Genomic DNA, 24,150 nt, shown 5'->3' with positions numbered 1-24,150 from the left:
TGTAGCTCCCTCCCGCGTTGCGCTTTAAAAGGCCACGACCCCCGCCCATGGCGAGGGCGGCAATTACCGCAGATTACAGCAGCAGCTTAGCTTAGAAGGGATTGGGTGGTTGGCGTTGGGGTGGGGGTGGGGGGGAGGCGCACCCAGGTAATTGCAACGAGGACCTCTCATTAACACTTAGCCTTTGACTGCGTAGCGGGTAGAGGTTCGAGGTGGGGTTACTGCCCATTGAGCGGGGGATGGGTGGTACTCCCAGAAAGCAGGGGGAAGGAAGAGAGAGACTCATTGTACCCGATTCATATCTATTGATAAGATGGCCTGGACCACCTCCCCCTCCACCCTTTCCGATGACGTACGTCGACTGTAGTGGTGGCTGATTGAGACTTCGGGGAAATTTGGCGACAGTGAAGTCTATCCCAGCCGAGGCGTGTAGCTACAAGATAAGAGCCACTCGTGTTTGTGTTGGAATGCTTCTGTAATCGGTGTTCCGTTTGGTCGTGATGAGACGTCCGGGCTAATTGGGATAAATGTGAACGATTAGCCCTGACAGCGCTAGGATCTCGCTGCCCCGAGTGCCCGCGGGCGGCGTGAGTGGATGGGCCGGCGGTCGCACGGTTCTCGTTGCGCGATGTGACTCTGACTCACCCTGGCGTGATGACAGGTTGAAGAGTTAAGACCGCGAAACAGATTAGCGCGTTAGGCGCGGTCTCACGCGCCCCCACGTGCAGCGCCTGCACACAGTTCGCACAGCGCACGTGATATGGCCAACACCAAGGCCGGCCGCCTTTGTCTCCCCAGTGATGACGTTTACACATCGCAACCAGGTACTGATTTAGAGTTGAGTGCACTAACCACTGCGCCACCGCTCTCCACTACAAAGATAAAGATCCCCTCTGTAGCCTATGACAGACTGTTGGGGCAAGTGCTGTGATTGAGCACCTATAAAGGCCGGCACGGCGCACGAGGGGGTGGGTGGCCAAAACCACGCACGGCCACCTTTGTCTCCCTAGTGGCGATGTTTTTCACACCACACCAGGTACTCATTTGAGGCTGAGTCGACCTAGGGTAGGCCCAGGACCGATTCAGACAATCGTCACCGGTGTTGGCCGTGAGAGTTAAACGAACTCGGGTCGCCGGCTTCGTAGCGCAGGGCACTAACCGCTACAGAACCACTCGCCACACACACACACACAAGTAAATACAAACGCACGTTCGGTTATGCCATGGCAGTTTTAATAAGATAATATTATTGCAAACATTCTAGGTATGAAAATACACGACAAAATATGTGAACCCATATAAACCTATGGACGCGGGACGGGCAGAGGGTTATACGTGCGTCGACCACTCAACGTGTATCGGCGCCCACGTGTATCTATCATGAACTTCTTTCGCACCCGTACGTAGCCAACCGTACGAATCAGATATACACGTGTGTGTGTTTGGATAGGAACGTGTGTACATATATTTGCGTGTGTACGGTGGGTGTATGTCATTGGTGGGGAGCGGTGGTGTAGCGGTTAGTGCGTTGCGCTACGAACCTCGCGACCCGAGTTCGTATTCCCGCTCACAGCCAACATCAGTGACGATTATTTGATCCGGTCCTTGGCCTCCACTAGGTCGACTCAGCCTCAAATGAGTACCTGGTGCGGTGCGTAAAAACATCGGCACTGGGGAGACAAAGGCGGCCGGACGTGGTGCTGGCTACCCACCCCCTCGTTTACCGTTCCGGCCTTCATAGGTGCTCGCTAACAGCACTTGCCCCTACAGTCTGTATCAGGCTATACGGGGGATCTTTGTCTTTTGTATGTCATTGATGCTGAGTAGACTTGCCGATTACCGATACCAATGGTGTCACGATCGGGTCTCTGTGGATGAGGCTCGTGAAGGACGCTACTCGGTAGTCGGGGGCAGTCGCCCTCCCAACAATAACAGCGCAGGCAGCGACGCTCACAACAATGAGCAGGGCACCGGGCGGATAAAGCACAACGAGTCGGCACAATGGGGAGCACAGGTGGTGCATCGGTCAGTCAACTCATGTTACCTGGGTCTGTTCCATGCTCTCTTTGCCAGCGGGTCTTCAACACTACACGTGGACGCAAAGAGCACCTAGCATGGCACAAGTGTCGTGGTGAAGTCACCGCCCACGTAGTGGCGAATGACGACTGTTACTGTATGTCATTGCACGTGTGTATAGGGTGGGTATACGGTATGCATGAGAGCATATGGGAGCGCGGTAGTGTAGTGGTTAGCGCGCTGCGCTATGAACCCGGCGACCAGAGTTCGATTCCCGCTCACGGCCAACACCAGTGACCATTATATGAACCGGTCCTGGGCCTCCCCTAGGTAGACTCAGCCTCAAATTAGTACCTGGTGCGGTGTGTAGTAAACATCGCCATTTGGGAGACGAAGGCGGCTGGGCGTGGTGCTGGCCACCCGCCCCCTCCTGTACCGTCCCGGCTTTCATAGGTGCTCGTTAACAGCACTTGCCCCAACTGTTTGCCGAGGCTATACGGGGGATCTTTGTCTTTGCGCATCATCATCCACGGTCTATCCCAGGGGTCGGCAAGCTGCGGCTCATGAGCCACATTGAGGCTCTTTAAGGACTAACATTCGTGACAGTTGTTGATTCAGGACACGCCACGGTCTCGTATTCACCACACAGCGCACTGCGGCTTCTTGAAATATCGAGTTGTTTTGAGCGAATTCGAAAGAAAAAAATATCTTCTTGCTATTTTGGTTGCCGACCACTTGTTCTATCCACTGCTAGATGAACGCCTCACCAGCACCGACGCAAGCCCCGAATGTTCCGCGACGTCACCACGGTCCGTCCCGCCGCTCCTTCACGCGGACCGATCCCGTCGCTCCATCGCTGAGGTGGTCGCCCTCCTTTAGCTGCCATTCCGTGACCGGTCTCGCCCATGTGCCATCGTCCCATCTCGACACGAAGCCCCCTTCGCCAAGGCCACTTTTTTAAGCCGTTCTCTAATCCACATTGCTCCTCTCTCCGTCTCTCGGTGTAACATTTAGCAATCGCCTCCCCGCCTCCGCTTCCTTCATCGCCCATTGGCACCGAATTCTTTGCCCCTCATATAGAGATCTCGGTTCAATGCTTCATACTTCCACTTGTGAGCGGGCGTGTCTGGGTGTGTCGACGTGTGTGTGTGCAGCTGTGTGTGTGCGTACGAGCACGTGTGCTATCGCGAGCCCGCATATATAGTGTGCTTAGAAGAAGGGCCATTGCCCGAAACGTCGCCGGTTGTTTTCTTTACAAGCCACATAGTGTTCTACGCGACGTACATGTTCAGTTCACGTAGGCAAATACGATTAGGCTTACTTATACGACCACGTGCGAGTAGGCACGCACGTGTACATATCGGCTGAAGTGTGTATTCGAGTGCTGTGCATGTGCAAGCGCGTGTCCTACTTACACGACGGGCGCGCTTACGAGCACGTGTACTCTACGAACTCGCGTACAGCGTGAGAGCGCGCGCACAGTGAGTGAGTGTGTCATTCGTGTTTTGCATTCAATCAAAGGATCCCTCCCCTGCCCATCCATAGCCTTAACAAGCTGTCGTGACAAGCGTTGTACACAATCTCGTGTGCACGTGTGTACTTATACGGGCACGTGTGTGTGTGTGTACAAGAGTGCGCGTGCACATACGCGGGCACGCGTACCCATACGTGTGCGCACAAGAGTAGATGGCTGCGCACGCGAGCGCGTGTTGGTAGATGCACTATCACGCACGTGCTAGCACACACGAGCACACACGAGCACACACGAGCATACACGTGCACACACGTGCACACACGAGCACACACGTGCACACACGAGCACACACGAGCACGTGTCGGTCATTCCTCGTGCGTCTGTTCAAGCACGCGGGCGTGTGCACGAGCGTCACGCCTTGACCAGCAGCTCGAGTTCCCCGTGCACCGTGATGAGTTGGTGAGAGTCGAGGGTGGCGAGGAGGGTGGCGACCCCCGCCACCCGCGGCACCACCGCCACAGTGCGGTACACGGAGCCCCCCCCGGGCACATCCCTGCGGGGGCGAGCGGGGGGGGGGGCAGAGAGGAGATCTCATCAAGACCAACACCGTTGACAAGGTGCACATCAACAGAGCCTTTGGGAAGTCAGTGCTTGGTGAAGGTGGTGGTGATGATGGTGACAGTGATGGATGGGCTCTACCGACGATGACACGTTAGCGGTGGTTATAGTGGTAAAGGTGATATTGGTGATGGTGATATTGGTGATGGTGGTGATGGTGGTGGTGGTGTCGATGATGATGATGGTGGTGGTTATGGTGGCGGTGATGGTGGTGATGATGTTGGTGGTGGTGCTGGTGGTGATGGTGGTGCTGGTGGTGGTGATGATGGCGGTAGTGATGATGGTGATGTTGGTGGCGGTGATGGTGGTGATGATGGCGGTAGTGATGATGGTGATGATGGTGATGGTGGTGGTGATGATGGCGGTAGTGATGGTGGTGGCGGTGATGGTGGTGGTAGTGATGGGTGGTGGTGATGATGGCGGTGATGGTGATGGTGGTGATGATGGTGGCGGTGATAGTAGTGATGGCGGTAGTGATGGTGGTGGTGGTGGTGATGGTGGTGGTGATGGCGGTAGTGATGGCGGTGATGATGGTGGTGATGATGGCGGTAGTAATGATGGTGATGTTGGTGGCGGTGATGGTGGTGATGGAGGTGGTGATGATGGCGGTAGTGATGGTGGGTACCCGTGCTGGATGAGCGTGGGCTCCAGCAGCCCCGCGGCCTCGAGGCGCAGCGTGACGGCGCGCAGCGGCTGTGGCAGGGGGTTCGTGAAGGACACCTTCACCAGCGCCTTGTTCCCGACGCGCACCGCGTCCCTGTCGTCCACCTGGTGACGTCAGCACATTGATCGCTCCGTCAACGTCATCATCGTCATCGCAATCATCGCGGTCATCGCAGTCATCATCGCTATGAGTGTGCCACTTACGAGTGTAAGTGTATGAGAGTGTAAGTGAGTATAAGAGCGTGTGCCACTGACAAATACAAAGTTCCCCACCCCGTATAGCCTGTAACAGGCTGTTGGGGCAAGTGCTGTTAGCGGGCACCTGTGCAGGCCGGCGCGGCACATTAGGGGGTGGGTGGTCAACACCGCGCCCGGCCGCCTTTGTCTCCCCAATGGCGATGTTTACACACCGCACCAGGTACTCATTTGAGACTCAGTCGACCTAGGGGAAGCCCAGAACCGTTTCAGATAGTCGCCACTGGTGTTGGCCGCGAGCGGGAATCGAGCTTCGGGTTGGCCGGCTTCGTAGCACAGCGAAGCGCTGACCGTGACACTACCGCTCCCCTCCTGAGCGTGAGTGTGTGTTGGCGTGTCAGTGTGAGTGCGTCACTGAGTGTATGTTGGCGTGTCAGTGTGAGTGCGTCACTGAGTGCGTGTTAGTGTGCCAGTGTGTGTTAGTGTGCCAGTGTGCGTAACGATTAGGTGATGATGTGGAGTGTTAGTGCACTGTGCTAGGAACTCAGCAACCCAAGTCCGATTCCTGCTCATGACCAACTTGGGTTATGAATACCTGGTCTGGTCCTGGGCACCCGCTAGGTCAATTCAGGTATTTTAAGTACCAAGTTCAGGCTATACGGGGGATCTTTGTCTTTGTTTTGTGTCACTGAGTGTGCCACTGAGTGTCTCACTGAGTGAGTGTGCCACTGAGTGAGTGTGGCAATGAGTGAGTGTGTCACTGAGTGAGTGTGGCAGTGTAAGTGTCTCACTGAGTGAGTGTCTCACTGAGTGAGTGTCCCACTGTGTGAATGTCTCACTGAGTAAGTGTGCCACTGAGTGAGTGTGGCAGTGAGTGAGTGTGGCAGTGTAAGTGTGCCACTGAGTGAGTGTGGCAGTGAGTGAGTGTGGCAGTGTAAGTGTGCCACTGAGTGAGTGTGGCAGTGAGTGAGTGTGGCAGTGTAAGTGTGTCACTGAGTGAGTTTGCCACTGAGTGTGGCAGTGTAAGCGTGCCACTGAGTGAGTGTGCCACTGAGTGTGGCAATGTAAGTGTGTCACTGAGTGAGTGTGCCACTGAGTGTGGCAATGTAAGCGTGCCACTGAGTGAGTGTGCCACTGAGTGTGGCAGTGTAAGCGTGCCAATGAGTGAGTGTGTCACTGAGTGAGTGTGCCACTGAGTGTGGCAATGTAAGTGTGTCACTGAGTGAGTGTGCCACTGAGTGTGGCAGTGTAAGCGTGCCACTGAGTGAGTGTGCCACTGAGTGTGGCAGTGTAAGCGTGCCAATGAGTGTGTCACTGAGTGAGTGTGCCACTGAGTGTGGCAATGTAAGCGTGCCACTGAGTGAGTGTGCCACTGAGTGTGGCAATGTAAGTGTCTCTCTGAGTGAGTGTGCCACTGAGTGTGGCAATATAAGTGTGTCACTGAGTGAGTGTGCCACTGAGTGTGGCAATGTAAGTGTCTCTCTGAGTGAGTGTGCCACTGAGTGTGGCAATGTAAGTGTGCCACCGAGTAAGTGTGCCACCGAGTAAGTGTGGCCGTGAGTGTGCGTGGGTCGGACCGTGACGCCGAGCGCGGGGAAGTTGACGCGGAAGCTCCTCTGCGTGGCGAGCGTCTGCCCGGTCTCCCCCACGCGCCCCGTCACCGTGAAGAGCATCGCGCACTGGTCCACCAGCGACTGCAGGTACTCGCTCGCGCTCACGGGCAGGCTCAGGGTGCACTCTGCGCACACAGGGAGCACCGGGGAGTTATGATCACAGTTGCCTCTCTGTACGTTCTTCCCGTTGACTCTGTAATCACAGGGGCCATCCGACGGAGGTGCCCGATCGATGGCCCGTGCCCGCGCGTTCGTGCGCGTGCGTGCCCGCGTGTGCTCGCTCACCCTCCCCGGGCGCGAGCTGCACCTCCCAGGAGTGCTGCTTGACGCGGCCGCGCAGCACGCCCGTGTAGTGCATGCCGTGCGCAGCGCAGAAGAGCACCACGGTGCGCGTCTCGTCGGCGTCGAGGTTGGCCAGCTCGAGCGTCACCGCAAAGTCGCGGCCTAGCGCCACCTCGTCGACGGGCGGCTTCACCAGGAGGCGGACGTCCTGGGCGGTGCCCGGAACCTTGTAGATGTTCGCCTTGGAGCCCTGCGAGCACGCGGTCTCTACGGCAATGCGCTCCTCCTTGGAGCCTGGCGGGACGAACCGTGCCGGAGAGGGGGGGGGGGGAGGAGGATGGTTTTATGAGTGCCGCTGCTGCTGTTGTTGGCAGTGGTGCACAAGCACGACTACCGCATACCTCTCAACCCCTGATCAGCGACCTACCTTGTTACAGACCAATTCAGACAATATTGGCCACACGGTGCCCTGTTAAGCCTACGAAGTCACATCATCAAAAGGGAGACACACAAAGAAACATACGAATAAAAAATGTTGTTGCCCGTGTTGAAACGGATGTCCGCCGCTTGGACCTGAAAACTCAATTTCCCTGTTCAAGAATATGGGTAAAGCCTATGGGTTGGCATCTGTGGGTTGACTGACAGCTGTGGGTTGACAGCTGTGGGTTGACAGCTGTTGGTTGACAGCTGTGGGTTGACAGCTGTTGGTTGACAGCTGTGGGTTGACAGCTGTTGGTTGACAGCTGTGGGTTGACAGCTGTTGGTTGACAGCTGTGGGTTGACAGCTGTTGGTTGACAGTTGTGGGTTGACAGCTGTTGGTTGACAGCTCTGGGTTGACAGCTGTTGGTTGACAGCTGTGGGTTGACAGCTGTTGGTTGACAGCTGTGGGTTGACAGCTGTGGGTTGACAGCTGTGGGTTGACAGTTGTGGGTTGACAGCTGTTGGTTGACAGCTGTGGGTTGAAAGCTCTGGGTTGACAGTTGTGGGTTGACAGCTGTTGGTTGACAGCTGTGGGTTGACAGCTGTTGGTTGACAGCTGTGGGTTGACAGCTGTTGGTTGACAGCTGTGGGTTGACAGCTGTGGGTTGACAGTTGTGGGTTGACAGCTGTTGGTTGACAGCTGTGGGTTGACAGCTGTTGGTTGACAGCTGTTGGTTGACAGCTCTGGGTTGACAGCTGTGGGTTGACAGCTGTGGGCTGACAGCTGTGGGTTGACAGCTGTTGGTTGACAGCTGTTGGTTGACAGCTCTGGGTTGTGGGTTGACAGCTGTTGGTTGACAGCTGTGGGCTGACAGCTGTGGGTTGACAGCTGTGGGTTGACAGCTGTGGGTCGACAGCTGTTGGTTGACAGCTGTTGGTTGACAGCTGAGGGTTCACAGCTGTGGGTTGACAGCTGTGGGCTGACAGCTGTGGGTTGACAGCTGTGGGTTGACAGCTGTTGGTTCACAGCTGTGGGTTGACAGCTGTGGGCTGACAGCTGTGGGTTGACAGCTGTGGGTTGAAAGCTCTGGGTTGACAGCGGTGGGTTGACGGGTGTTGGTTCACAGCTGTGGGTTGACAGCTGCGGATTGACAGCTGTTGGTTGACAGCTGTGGGTTGACAGCTGTGGGTTGACAGCTGTTGGTTCACAGCTGTGGGTTGACAGCTGTGGATTGACAGCTGTTGGTTGACAGCTGTGGGTTGACAGCTGTTGGTTGACAGTTGTGGGTTGACAGCTGTGTGTTGACAGCTGTTGGTTGACAGTTGTGGGTTGACAGCTGTTGGTTGACAGCTGTTGGTTGACAGCTGTGGGTTGACAGCTGTGGGTTGACAGCTGTTGGTTGACAGCTGTTGGTTGACAGCTGTTGATTGACAGCTGTGGGTTGAAAGCTCTGGGTTGACAGCTGTTGGTTGACAGCTGTTGGTTGACAGTTGTTGGTTGACAGTTGTGGGTTCACAGCTGTGGGTTGACAGCTGTTGGTTGACAGCTGTTGGTTGACAGCTGTTGGTTGACAGCTGTTGGTTGACAGCTGTTGGTTGACAGCTGAGGGTTCACAGCTGTGGGTTGACAGCTGTGGGCTGACAGCTATGGGTTGACAGCTGTGCTAATGAACAAGTCGACACAGTTGTCAACAACAGCACCGTGTGTGCGGCCTTAAAACCCGGTCCTGGGCCTCCCCTAGGTCGACTCAGCCTCAAGTGAGTACCTGGTGCGGTGTGTAAACATCGACGCTGGGGAGACAAAGGCGGCCGGTCGTGGTGCTGGTCACCCACCACCTCGTGTGCCGTGCCGCCCTTCATAGGTGCTCGCTAACAGCACTTGCCCCAACAGTCTGTTAAGGCTAGACAGGGGATCTTTGTCTTTGGCCCTTAAAGAAACGAATTTAATAGGCGACGTTTTGGGCAATTGCCCTTCTTCATAGCACACGAATGTGCAGTGTAAGTCGACGGGCAATGTCGGTCTGTTTAACAAGTGACCAATATTATCCATACTTGAGGTTTTTGGGTTAGATCGCGTAAACATAAATGTGACTTATTCTTTGGGTCTTTCAGTAAAGTCACGTAGATAGGTTTAAAGAAAATAACAAAAAACCACGACGTTTCAATCACAACACAAGCAATCGTTAGACGATCACAAACAAGCGATCGTCAGACCATCACTTGTGTTGCGATCGAAACGTCGTCGTTTTTTTTTGTTATTTTCTTTCAACCTATCTACGTGACTTTACCGAAAGACCCAAAGAATGTCAATTCCTGCAGTTACGAAAGTTTTAAGTAAAGATTCATAAATGTGTCGTTAAACCCACCACCACCCGACACAGCTAATTAGTAAGGTTTGTCACGTAAACAAAAAATGCCAATTCGTTACTAGTTCAGCACACCGGTTGTGTTGGAGAGTAAACCCACCACAACAATTACAATTCAAGTACGACGTTTCGCCAGTAATTACAACCGGCATCATCAGGCGACAGCCCGAGCTGTGGAGAAATCCTCCTCCTCTTTCGGTCTTAAATCGAGGAGGAGATAAACGTGATGTCGTCAATTGTGAACCAATCAGGTGCGAAGGCCCGAGAGGGGGAGGGGGTTAATGCATGCATCTACATCACAATGGATACCCATTACCGGTTGGGTTATTCATATGGTAATCAACACACATTGTGAATGCACATTATGCATGTACGTGCTTCCGTTTTTGGGTGCAAGAAATCGCAGTATCTGTCATCGTCTGCCCACAGTTAATCACCATCGACATATGGTGACCTGTTTTGGCATGCAGTTAAACAGTGTAGTATTACTTGGTAATTAGCTTCCAAGCAGCACTCAGCCTGTAGCTATCAGAACGGTTAAATTAAATGTGTATTCTCTCAAATTGGATAGATTATCTAATTAGTCTTGGCCAGTCGTAACTAGTTTTGCATAGAACTTCAACATTGTCTAAATCAATTGAGTGTCCTTGTTGGCACACGTGGTCTGCCACTGCCGACAGTTGTATTTTGATTATTTTATATTCCTTTGGTGTTCTTTTAGTCTCACACTGATCATTTGTCCTGTCTGGCCAACATAGCATTTGTCAAAGGAGCAATGAATACAGTACGCACCTTCGGCTGATCGCTTCGGTAACCCATCTTTAGTACCAAATATAAAATGTTGTATGTTGTGTACCATGCCAAATCTCACTCGGATGTTTGGTTTTTCCCAAAAAACTGGCTAGTTTATCAGTTACCCCCCCCCCCCCCCCCCGCAATGTACGGTATGATAATTGTTTTTTTTACCCTTTTATCTGGCAAAAAAACCTTTTTTTTACAAGGAGTCATGTTTGCTTGACCACAATACCTGCGGTCGGAATGCAAACAAAAAACACAACTCTGATAATGTATTGGCACTGTCCTTGAAATTGATTGGTCCACCCCCGAGACAGCTTTCCTTAGAGCCTAGTCTCACGTGGTGTTGGACCAGATGACGCCAAAAGGCGCACAACTCAAAGACAATGCACCATCAGAGTATGAGAGCTCGAGGTATTGTCTTTGAGTTGTGCGCCTTTTGGCGTCATCTGGTCCAACACCATGTGAGACGAGGCTCTATTTAAAGCTGTCTCAGTGCATACATTATTAGAGTTAAATTTCGATTTAAAGCTTTTGTGACTGCAAGGATTCATCTTTTTTGGTTCTTTCGGTAAAGTCACGTAGAATGAGAATAAAGTAATAAATTAATAAAATAAAATAACATAATCAAATTATCACGACGTTTCGGCCACAACACAAGTGGCCTTCTTCAGGTGAAAGGAACAGACCTGTCGGGACGACAGAGCTTCAATGAACGTTGTTAAGATTCGTAGCGTCTTTTAAGCTGGTTTAGAGAAGTGAGGCACCTTGACAAAGGGGTTTACATTCCGACTGCAGGTACCGTGGTCAATGCAAAAGGTGTCAGTTTTGTTGCCAGATAAAAGGGTAAAAAAACAATTATCATATTTTGCTACTGGCAGAGGAAGTTCCAATGGTGAATGTACGGTATTTTAATAGTTTTAATTGCCTGACCTGTTGCAACGCTTGTGCTGTTTGATTTGGTGTTGGCATTCAGTGCCCTGCCGATTTGTGCATCATTGTAACCGTTCAATTGCAGCGCTTCTTTAACATGTTTAATCTCACTCCTCAGATTTTCACCGTCTGACACTTTCTAAGACCGATGTATGAGCGTCTTGATTAGAGAGGATTTCTGTGCGGGGTCAGTGTGCGTTTTCTTTTTTGGTTAACGCCGTGTTGTCATTTTACCGTTTCGGCCGTGCCCTAGCAGAATATCCAGAAATGACAGATTTATATCAACCTCCACTTGCATGGCGAACTGGATGGACGGGTTTAGCGAGTTGAGATTATTTCGAAATGTATTAAGTGTATCTTTGCCTGGTGGCCAGCCAAACCACCAACGTGTAATCCACATATCTAAAACAAGCAGAGGGTTGTCGTGCGCTTGAAGCTATTGCTTTTGCTTCAAAGTCTTCCATGTACAAATTCGGCATTGCAGGAGACAAAGGAGAGCCCATTGCTGCTCCTTTCTTTTGTTTATAGGAATCACATTTCCACAAGCAACATGTGTTCTTTCGATAGTGCTCAGCTAGTCGTAGGATATCTTCGACAATACCCGTGTTAGTTACCAGAGTAGCGAGTCGTTTAATTGACTCATCCACCGGAACCAGGGGTGGAGCCAGGATTTCAGGCCGGGGTGACATTAAACAAATGTTAATTTCAAGAATGATTAGAGAGTCAGGCTGTTGAACTAGACGCCATCGGTTGGCGACACACTCTGACAAAGCAGTTGCACGGAGTCCGCCAGACCGAGTGTCGTACACTTATACGCAGAATGTCACCCCTGTCACCCCCCCCCGGCTCCGCCCCTGACCGGAACCCTCGTGAACAGAGAAGTCACATCAACACTTACCTGAATGTCATTAGGGTTAAGCTTAATATCTTTAATGATATTTACAAGATGTCCTGAGTTTTTAAAGAAGAAGATGTCCTGCCGATGTAGGGCTGTATTTGTTTTGTTACGTATTGTGCTAATTTGTATGTGGCAGAGCCCATTGTACTAACTATGGGTCTAAAATGGGACTTCAGGATTGTGAATCTTTGGCAGCCCGTAACGTCTTGGTGGTTTTGACGCCCTTTGTTTGAGCAGGTATTGCTCTTCCTTCAGAATTGTTGACTTGGCAATGATGGCAGTAGTCTGATGTTCCAAGGTATTGGTAGGATATCGTTTAATTTTAAGGTAGCTACCTACCTATTCCCAAGGAAGAGCAATGCCTGATAAAACCAAGGGCGTCAAAACCAGCAAAACTTTATAGGCTGCCCAAGGATTTAAATCGGCTCGCGTGCAGATGCTGTGCGGGTTGTCGCATCGCAGGACGGTGGAAGGTGCAGGAGGTCTTCATCTAGCAGTGGATTGACCATGACTGATGATGTAAAAATAGGTATCTTGATTGAAGTTCATCGTATGGGGCCTGGGCAATGATAATGACGGTGATTGAACAAAGGAAGGTTTGGACCATTATTTACTGATGATTGATTGTGATGCTGATGATGGTTGTGATAGGTTCAACGAGGGTAATGGTGATGATTGAGTGATGATTGGATGAAGATAATTGAGTGTGATGAGTTATGACTGATAATCACGATTGCTGTAATAATGCTAAAGGTGGTAATAATGATTGAGTGACGTTTACATTACAGTTATGAGCAATGGTTAGATGTCGGTGGTGATAATCGAGTGATGAATAGATGATAATGATGACGACCGGATGATGATGACGAATTCTTGAATGACAATGGTGATTGATGACGATTGACGAGGTTGTTCCGTGATGAGGCTGAAGGGGGGGGGGGGGGGGGGCGCACCCTCTGGGTGTTTGTAGAGGCCGGTGATGTCCTCTCTCTCGTGCGAGCCCACGGCCTTGGTGCTGATGCAGTGCCCCACCGCCTGCTTGTCCACGCTGAGCACGGAGAACTCCCCTCCAGGCTGCTTCATCCAGTACACGCGGTCGCTGTTCACCTGTCAATCGACACCATACCAGAACGCGACTACTGCCATGCGACGAAGTAGGAAAGTGCTATACCCACCCCCTTCACCCCCCCCCTCTCCCGCCACCTAACCAACTACGTGGACCAGGGGTCACATGAAGGGTTCTCGGAGGTAGCTCTGTAATATCCGCTTCCGCGGATCGTTCTCTAACACTGGGGGATTTATTTGCACCGGGATTGTCGGACTCGGCACCTCACGTCCAGCCTTCTGTTCCACGCCTCGCTACGGCTGCTAGTCACGTACCACCTAAATTAAACTAAGCTATTGTTTTTTTTTATTTTACCAGGTAAGGTCCACTGAGCTATATATATTTTTTGAGAAGTGACCTGGCCACAAATAATCGCTCAATGAAGTGACTTATCACATGGAAATGTATAGCAACCAAATACTCTAAACGCGTGATGTTGATTCTAAACTTGGAGGGGAAAACCTGGAGACCCGGAGCAAAATCCACACAACCACAGGGAGGACATGCGAACTGCAAATATACAGGCGTCAGGGTCAGAATCGAACCCAGTACCTCCTGCATACCCGACGAGGTATTGAACATCTCGCCTACTGGTCAAGGCTAACCAGCGGCCCGGGATTCATGTTCCGTACCCGGCATACCACATCCAGTATTCCTCTCGCTACGGCTGTGGCTTCTTCAGTTTACCTACCAGCGACCAGGAAAAAATGTTTAGTTCGACATTAAGCCCTGGTTGAACTGCTCTGCGTGATTCCCGAACTGATCCCCCCATTGCCCCCCTCCCCCCGCTTTCCCAGGACACGGTGCCGATACCCGCAGCGTGGACCACATTGGGGAAATAAAAAACGAGAATATATTTTAAATGCGAATATAAATAAATAAAAATAAAGGGCACGAGCCCTGTTACCTCTGCGAACACGAAGGGAGCGTCGTACTTGTGCTGCACCTGCCCATCCCGCACCGCGTTCACGGACGCGGGGCCACACCGGTAGAACCCTGGGAACCACGTGGGGAGGGAGAGGAGTGGGGGTGGAGCAAGGAGGGGAGGAGGGGGGGTGCGGGGAGTGAGGGGAGGCGTTCAGGATGAACCTGTACTCGATATGTAGCGAGTGGTGCACTCTTCGCAGCTGTCAGACTAAAAATGTGCCAATGTACTCGTGAAAATGATTGGTTAATCAGTGCGCGTATGGTGTACATACTTCACCACGCCAGCCAACGTGGCTTCGTAAAGTGGGAAGTATCCAGGGCCGGTGCAGATAACAGTCCAGTGCACGTGGATGTTCAGAACTGACAAAACGCCCCCCTTATGATTGCCCACGTGGGGGCAACTATGGGGGCCATGCGAGGATTTAGGGCCACGTGGGAGGGGGTTAGAGAGGGGGGTGGGACGAGGTGGGGTTGAGGGGGGGTTTGTTGGTTGTTGTGGGGGGCTCACCTAGACTGGTCTCCTGGGGGGTCGTGTCGATCACCTGCCACCCCCCGTATCCCATCGGGAGGTCAGGCCGGGCCATCCAGCACTCGTTCCACACGTGGAAGTTCCTGTGAAACAAGGACGCATCAGCATCATCATCAGTAGCAGCACTAACATCATCATCATCAGCTGCAGTATCAGCAATAGCAACAGTATTAGCATCACCATCAGCAGCAGGTGCATCAAATGTAAAAGCGGCACCAACACTTTCAGCAGCTGCAACAGGAGCAGTAACAGTTGCTTCAATTAATTATAAATCGACAAGGATCAATTAGAGACATCAAGAGACAATTCGACACGCAGACAACGTAACGAGCACACAGAGAGACAAGCCAACACACAGGCAGACAAACAACTCGAAAGACAGACACGGGGACGAGACAGAAAATCCAATAGGCAAAGACATCTGCAGGCAGGCAGTCGGAATGCGTGTACCAGATGGAGTCCGTGTTGAGGTCGTCTATCGGCTTCATCTTCTCGTCCACGTAGACGTCGGTCGTGAGGCTCACGTCCGTGTCGTGCGCCGAGCAGAAGTTGGTGACGCTGCGACACGGGATGCCCAGGCAGCGCATCACTGTGGGCACGGCGTGGCGCGGGCGGGCAGGGGCACGGGTGGACAGGGCACGGGTGGGCAGGGCAAGGCAGGGGTGGACAGTGGTTTAGGGTGGGCGGGGCGGCGGCGGCGAGCAGTGCGGGTCACGGCGCTGCGGTTGCAATGTCGTGACGCGGTGGAGTTCAGTGTCGTGACGGCGTGGTGGATCGCGGTGCGACGCAGTGCGGTGCGGCTGCGGTTGAGCTTGGCGCGGCCAGGTGTGGCGTGGTGGCGCGTGCTGGGGCGAGGTGCGGCGAGGTGCGGCGCTTCCACACCGGTGGTGGTGACCCCGGAGAAGACCCAGCACTGGCCGAAGCGAACGGGCGCGGGCCGCGCTCCTTTGTGGTAGCCCAGCAGGATCTCGGCACTGCCGGTCCACGCGGCCGGCGAGGTGCCCTCGGTGTAGTCCCCGGACCAGTTCCCCTCCAGCACTCCGCTGTCGTCCTGCGAATTGACCTGCAGCGAGCGCGCGTTTCGCGAGCCAAGTGAGAAACGGTGGCGCACCGCGCTACGAGCGCCGCGATCCGAGTCTCCTCTGGGTCGACTCGGTCTGAAATGGACACCTGCTGTGTAGAGGGCAGCACCGCGTACATCGGTATTGGGGAGACAAAGGCGGCCGGGGCGTCGTTCTGGCCACACAACCGCACCGTGTGCCACGCCGGGACTTAATAGGTGCTCGTTGACAGCGCTTTCTCCACACATGTGCATTAGGGCGTACATACGAGGGCAGCTCCGTCTCAGTATTGGCACCCGGGAAGGGTCTCGAGCACTGAACTACTGTACGAACTAAAACAATCTCGAGTTCGATTCCCAGGCAGGGCTCACAAACATCAGTGCCGTGGGATGTATTCGACTCGGTCCTCGGCTCCACCCCTTCACCAATCCGCTTGCGACCAGCGCGGTGAAGTATGGTCTCTCGGCGCTCGTCCTGCACATGCGGCGCAATGCCGGATGTACAATCGTGTTCAGACGTTGGGGGGAAGGCGAGGGGGGGGGAGTCTCGTGTTTTTACTCACGATGCCACACACGACGCGCGCCACGTTCACGGGGTCGTTGCGTCCGTACAGCGGCATGTTGGCGCGGTCCAGCAGGTGCAGGCACGTGTCAAGTATGCCCTTCCCGAACTGAGTAGGAGGAGGAAGAGGAGGAGGAAGAGAGGGCGCGAAGTGGGGTGGAGGGGAGGTTGGGAGGAGGAGGGGGAGGTGGACGATGATAACGTTGGTGATGATAGTGAAGTAAAAAACTAAAAATTAACTATTTTTATTTCACCAGATTAGACCCACTGAGGTACACAGGTATTTTTTCAGAAGCGACCTATCCACAAATGATAGCCCAAAAGAAGTGGCTTATCTGGTTGACATTTATAGCAGCCACATACTCGAATGGCAAGTTTCTAAATGTAGAGGTAAAACGCGAAGGATCCGGAGAACAATCGACGCGAACACGGGGAGGACACGCAAACTCCAAATATACAGGCGTCAGCATCGGGATCGAACCCACGGTTTCCTGTATATCAAGCGATGCAGTTAACATCTCACCACCGTGGCGTTCGATGGATAACACTGATGATGATGATAACGGTGTGTTATGGTGACAATGGTGACGGTGGTGGCTGATGATGATAATGATGGGGAGAAAGACCTGTCCGAAGACCCATGGCCTCGCGCTGATCTGCTCCTTTGTGCCATAGTAGATGAGCCCCGTCTCCCGCAGCACGTACTCCTGTCTCTCCTCCTCGCTCTCCATGTACACCGTGTCCTCTACGCGCAGCAGCGGCATCGTCAGCATCAGCATCGTCATCCGCTCGGACATCACCGCCATCCGCATTGGATCTCCACCATCGTTCCACCCTCCTCCCCGGCCCTCTATGCTCTGCCTTGACCCTCCTCCTACGCCCTACTCTTTCTTGCTCCTTCTCCTTAACTATCATCATCATCCTTCACTCTTCCCTAATTCTCCACATTCCTCCTTTCTCCTCCTGCCCTCACTCACCCTGCTCCTCCTCGTCCTCACTCCTGCATATTCCTCCTTCCTTCCCTCACTTTCCCCACTCCTCCACCCGCGCTCGTCATCCCCGGGCCTCCTCAATAGCTCTCTCAATAATAGGGTTTTTCCCCTTTTTTCTGGCAACAAAACTGAAACCTTTTTACAAGGATTCACGTCTGCATTAACCACAATACCTGCAGTCAAAATGCAAACAAAAAACACACTATGATAATATATGCACTGTCCTTGTAACTGATTGGTCCACACCAAGGGACGGCTTTCTTTTGAGCCTCGACCCAATTGGTGCTCGACCAGATGACGCCGGTACTGGCAAAGGAGGTCTAATGATGTAGTTCTCTCATCGTTGTTGACCCCCCCCCCCCACACACACATTTCCCCCTCAGCCCCACCTCCCCACCCCACGTCACCGCCCTACTGCCTCACCGCGGCACCACGGGTTGAAGAGGATGTAGACGCTGAGTGGCTCTCGCTTGGAGCGCACCTCCTCCACCGCGGTCTCGCTGTGTGCGCACGCGGCCACCTCGTACCGCGCCACCACGGAGCGCGGGCACGAGCGCACGAGCACGTGCAGCGCGCGCTCCTCCTCGCGCTCCACCACGGCGCTCCACCCGCCCCCCTCCTCCCCCCCACCCTCCTGCCGCTGGCCTTCCGCGCCTCCGTCCCGCTGGCCTCCCGCGCCCTCCTGCTGCTCAGGCGGCAGCTCCCAGCGCAAGGGGACCTGGATGAGTGTCCCTTTGCGCAGCTGCGGGGACAGACCTGCGTGGTAGGATGAGGAGTGAGTGGGTGAGGGGGGGGGTACGGCCAGAGAGAGGGGGGTTATAATAGTCATCAGTATCATCAGCATCATGAGCATCATCAGCATCATCAGCAGCATCATCAGCAGCATCGTCAGCATCGTCGCGACCCACCACCACCGCCAGTAGAATCTTCTGCATTCGTGTCGTGAGTGTCGTTATTGTTCGTGAGCGGCGTCGTCAGCATCCGCAGCGTCGTTATTATCATCAGTAGGAGCTTCCGCATCATCAGCATCAGTAGCAACCTAGTCGTCAGCAGCAGCAGCAGCATCATAATACTCATCAGTATTAGCAACAGCGTAATCATCATCCTTGTCACCAACATCATCACCATTAACATAATTCCAGTCATTCTGTCACAACTACCCTATCATCCTCAAAATATGTCCACCCCCATCATCACCCCAACCTCACTAAATTTACTGCATTCGGGAATTAACCCCATAACACCTCGATCCTTCCCACAATCACCTCCATGATCCACCAGCATCACCACCCCCATCATCCTATCAACTTCATCATCATCATCATCCCCATTAACGCCTTATCATCTCATTCCCCAGCATCATTACCGTTATTCTATCACCATACAAAACATCCTTCATCAATGGAAAATGAAGAAAGAGTCCGCAATGTGACTGCTGTGGTCACCGGAGCCAGACCATGGATCAGCTGATCCCACACTGCCCGTGTCGACGATTCACGGGCATAATCACCGACGATCCACCCAGCCTCCAGTGAGGCCACTGAATGGCTTAATAACTTCGATATCCACACATAGATAACGTTCCTAATTTCACCTTGGTAAACGACAGATCATTACCACCCTCATCATCGCTTTCGCCCATCACCTCTATCATTATAATGATTACAACATAACTTCCCACCATCACTCCCCCACTCCACTCCAGCCCGCCGGGTCCCGTCGCTGTCCATTCACCAGTTCTGAATTCTATGACCCCCTCCTCGCCACCCACAGCGCCCCGTTGCTGTCTACCGACCCGCTGCTGAACTCTACCCCCCCCCCCCCCACCACGCCCAGTTGCTGTCCACCTACCAGTGCTGAACTCTACCTCCACGCACCGCGCCCAGATGCTGTCCACCGACCCGGTGCTGAACTCTACCCCCACGCACCACGCCCAGATGCTGTCCACCGACCCGGTGCTGAACTCTACCCCCACGCACCACGCCCAGATGCTGTCCACCGACCCGGTGCTGAACTCTACCCCCACGCACCGCGCCCAGATGCTGTCCACCGACCCGGTGCTGAACTCTACCCCCACGCACCACGCCCAGATGCTGTCCACCGACCCGGTGCTGAACTCTACCCCCACGCACCACGCCCAGATGCTGTCCACCGACCCGGTGCTGAACTCTACCCCCACGCACCGCGCCCAGATGCTGTCCACCTACCAGTGCTGAACTCTACCCCCACGCACCGCGCCCAGATGCTGTCCACTCACCGGTGCTGAACTCTACCCCCATGCACCGCGCCCAGATGCTGTCCACTCACTGGTGCTGAACTCTACCCCCATGCACCGCGCCCAGATGCTGTCCACTCACCGGTGCTGAACTCGAGAACGATGGAGTCGTGGTGTCGCTGCACCGCACGGCTCAGCTTGAGGCGCAGGCGGAACGGGGCCCCGCGCCGCAGAACGAGCTGCGGCTGCGCGAAGCCGCCGGTGCGGTGCTCGCGCGCCGCCTCCTCCTTCCCCGCGCTCTCCACGCGCAACACGGCCAGGCGCTCCCCCACTGAGGGCCCGCACACGTGGGGGGTGGGGTGAGGTCACGACGAGGATACACGTGGGAGTTAAGTCTTTCTCTAAATACGAGAGAAGGAATGACTTACCGTAGAGTATTGTAATGTCAAACACTAACCTTTTTAAATCTATATGTTTTAAAGGATTGCTTTTGGAATATACCTGCAAGGTAGTAACCAGATTTAAGTGTTCATATGTGAATTACATGTTTGTTTTTATTTGTGTTGTATCTTTTAGCACTTCATGGGACAGTGGTAATTCCGGAATGTCAAAAAATTGCCCTATTATTTGAATGTGTCTTAACTGTATTGTAATTGGCTAGCCATGATCCCTTCATCTGGTGAGAAGTCAGTTAAAAAAACTGTGAATCGATCGACTGTTTTGCAAGTAAGGTAAACTCTCATTGGAGAGTGAACTTATTGTGTATTACACTGACGTTCATTTCATATTCCTCTTTTGCACCGAATGCGACATCGCAAACGAGTGGTCGTTTTCTGTCTTATGACATATTATCTCAAAGATAAATTTTGATTTAAAGCTTTCGTGACTGCAAGGATTCATATTCTTGGTTCTTTCGGTAAAGTCACGTAGAAGGGAAACAATAAAATATATAACCAAGAATATCTCAAAGATACTTTGTGTTCATTACATTCCCTAACCCAAAGATACTTTGTGTTTATTACATGCCCTAACCCAGGATTCGGCAACCAGAATAAGAAGAGCCGTTATTTTCGAATTCGATCAAAAAACCCCCCACAATATTTCCACCAACCGGTGCTGAACTCTACCCCCACACACCGCGCCCAGATGCTGTCCACCGACCAGTGCTGAACTCTACCCCCACACATCGAGAGCCGCAAAGCACGTGAATAACGCGTCACGAAGCAGTCCTCAAAGAGCCGCAGGTTGCCGACCCCTGCCCGAGCCGTATGCCCTCAAAATGTACTTACATCGACAAATGACAACTTTGACTCGCACATAAAACCTGGCAAGGTATGCAGGAGACCAGAGGATAACAACGGAGCAGCTTGCCCCTCGAGTTTAGGGGGACACGCGGCTATAAAGGTGACGTCACAGCAGCCATTCTGTGACGTCACCATCTAGAGCCTGTTCTCTGACACACATACAAATACAAAGACCCCCCCCCCCATATAGCCTTTAAAAGACTGTTGTGACAAGTTTTTTTCACGAGCACCTATGACAGCCAGCACGGCACGCAAGGGGGTGGGTGGCCAGCACCACGACCGGCCGCATTTAGTCTCCCTAGTGGCGATGTTTACACATCACACCAGGTATTAATTCGAGTCTGAGTCGATCTACGAGAAGCCCCCGACCGGTTCAGATAATCGTCACTTGTGTTCGGAATCGAACTCTGGTCGCCGGGTTCGTAGCGCAGCGTGCTAACCGCTGCACCGCCGCTCACCCACACCGCTCCCCAGATACACATGCACACAAGCTGGTGCACTGTTGAGCTGCGAGGGTTTTTATTTATTTATTTATTTGCAGTATTGCAAACTGCTTCGTGTCGTGGCTTGTAACTGACAGCGATTACAATATACTTGACAGCGAGAGAGAGAAAACAGCACAAGTCCCTGTTGGTGGCCCAGAGCCAGTGAACCTGTCAGGTGGCCCAGAGCCAGTGAACCTGTCAGGTGCTCGTGAAGGGATGCGGGCTGGGACGGGTGGGAGATTTACCGGTGGAGGAAGGTATAGGGAGAGTGCGTGAGTGATACAAATTATGGAGCAAGTCAGCGAGTGAATGACGCAATGAGTGAGTTATATAGTAATCTAGTGATTTAATTAGCGAAGGAGTAAATAAATAATGTATTGAGTGAGTCAGTTTTGCAACGAAAATGTGAGTTGGTGAGTGATGAAATCGGTGAAATTATGGAAGAAATGATTAATTCAACTATGGAATGGGCGGGTGAGCGATGCAATAAATTAATGGGTGAGTGAGAGATGCATTGATCTATTGAGCGAGTGGGTGAATGAATGAATGAGGAAGTGATGAAATCAGAGTGAGTGTGTGAGCCTTGAATGGGGTGATGTATTTATTGACCTAATGGTGGAGTGCATGAATGAGTAAGTCCGTGTTCGAGCGAGAGCAGTATATGCGATAGAGTGGACGATGCAATTACAGAGTGAGTAATTCACTGAATGTGATAGACTGTCTGAACGAGTGACCAAGTGACGGGATGACTGCACGATTGATTAAGTAATTGACCGATTAATTATGCGACGTACTGACTGAATGAGTGACTAAGTGAAGGCCTGAATGACTGAGTAACCATGTGATGGAATGAAGGACTACGCCGCTGAGTGAATGAATCAGTAACTACGCGATCGACCGACTTATTTGCTAACTATAATATTTACTGAACGAACGACGAAGCACTTGATTGTCTGAACGCTAAGCGACTGTCTTGACTTCGTGAATGAAGACATTGGGTGAATGACAAAGCCGTAGACTGCACAGAACGCGTGAGCTAGTGAGCGCACTAGCGGGCGCGCGAGTGAACGACTCGTCTCGACCGAGCCTCCCTTGACACTCACGCAGCTCGGTCTCCTCCTCGGCCCCCTCCTCCTCCGCGGCGTGCTGATTCTTCGCGGAGCTGAGCGGTGCCGTGTGGTCGTCCTCGCCTCCCGGGGCACGGCGCGCGGGCAGGCAGCAGCAGCACAGGCGGCGAAGCGAGTGGCCCTTACTGGGGGCAGTCCGCCCGGGGGGGAAACCGATGCCCGGGAACTGCCCCGAGCCAACCGGGCTGGGGCACACGGACGAGAGGCGGTGGCGCCGTCCCTCCGCGTACTGCCGACCCAGCTCCTCGCGGTCAGCCATCGAGAGAGGGACCCCAACGATGGGGGTGTTTGATTTAAACAGGGGGGAAGAAGGCGGGGGAGGGGGGGTAGGGTGGCAGGCACCGGGCCTGGGAACGTCGAGTCCACCGGCCTGGGAACGTCGAGTTAACCGGCGGCACTCGGTGCGCGTGCGCTTTACCTGCACGGTGGAGGGCGAGGAGGCAGTGCCGAGGAAGGCAACGGGGCGCGACTCCTCATTCCAACTCCACCCTAGAGAGAGAGGAAGGGAGGGGGGCTCAGGATGCCCCCCCCCCACGGGGAGAGGGGAGGGGTGGGAGCAGGACGGGTGACGGTGGAGTGAGAGGGCACGATGTCTGGGGGTTGAACTGTAGTGTCGTGGCTGACGCATTGCGAAGGCCGATAACGGTACACGAGGGGGTGGGTGGCCAGCACCACGGCCGGCCGCCTTTGTTTCCCCAGTGGCGATGTTTACACACCGCACCAGGTACTCATTTGAGGCTGAGTCGACCTAGGGGAGGCCAAGGGCCGGTTCAAATAATCGTCGCTGGTGTTGTTCGTGAGCGGGAATCGAACTCGGGTCGCCGGGTTGGTCGTGCAGCGTGCTAACCGCAGCGCCACCGCTCCACACACGTACCCACACACACACACGTACCCACACACACACACGCGTTCCCACTCACTCTCACACACACACGTACCCACACACACGCGTTCCCACTCACTCTCACACACACACACGTACCCACACACACACACGCGTTCCCACTCACTCTCACACACACACGTACCCCCACACACACACACGCGTTCCCACTCACTCTCACACACACACACGTACCCACACACACACACACGCGTTCCCACTCACTCACACACACACACGTACCCACACACACGTACCCACACACGCACACGCGTTCCCACTCACTCTCACACACACACACGTACCCACACACACACACGAACCCACACACACACGCGTTCCCACTCACTCTCACACACACACACGTACCCACACACAGACACGTACCCACACACACACACGTACCCACACACACACGTACCCACACACACACGTACCCACACACACACGTACCCACACACACACGCGTTCCCACTCACTCTCACACACACACACGTACCCACACACACACGTACCCACACACACACGTACCCACACACACACGTACCCACACACACACGTACCCACACACACACACACGCGTTCCCACTCACTCTCACACACACACGTACCCACACACACACACACGTACCCACACACACGCGTTCCCACCCACTCTCACACACGCAGACAACCACGCCCACATTG

General features: G+C 53.4%; 1 protein-coding gene across 1 annotated transcript; it reads right to left on the bottom strand.

Moving 5' to 3' along the window:
* Nucleotides 1-1,217: 1,217 nt before the first annotated feature.
* On the bottom strand, nt 1,218-24,074 carry LOC116945792 (protein-glutamine gamma-glutamyltransferase K-like). The gene is made up of 14 exons (XM_032960326.2): nt 22,557-24,074; nt 19,807-19,995; nt 17,873-18,205; nt 17,084-17,202; nt 16,459-16,566; nt 15,718-15,898; nt 15,286-15,424; nt 14,815-14,918; nt 14,287-14,375; nt 13,228-13,381; nt 6,865-7,155; nt 6,544-6,704; nt 4,734-4,876; nt 1,218-4,043 (listed from the first exon to the last, which is right to left on the bottom strand). Exons 1-14 carry the CDS (start codon nt 23,206-23,208, stop codon nt 3,902-3,904), a joined length of 2,805 nt encoding a protein of 934 aa, XP_032816217.2. The 5' UTR covers nt 23,209-24,074; the 3' UTR covers nt 1,218-3,901.
* Between the last annotated feature and the right edge of the window lie 76 nt (nt 24,075-24,150).

The sequence above is a fragment of the Petromyzon marinus genome, chromosome 25 (assembly GCF_048934315.1).
Source record: "Petromyzon marinus isolate PM22_M1 ecotype Great Lakes invasive population chromosome 25, UKy_Petmar_22M1.pri1.0, whole genome shotgun sequence".
Lineage (NCBI taxonomy): Eukaryota > Metazoa > Chordata > Hyperoartia > Petromyzontiformes > Petromyzontidae > Petromyzon > Petromyzon marinus.
Note: the sequence above shows the minus strand (reverse complement) of the source record. Positions and strands in the feature narration are given on the sequence as shown.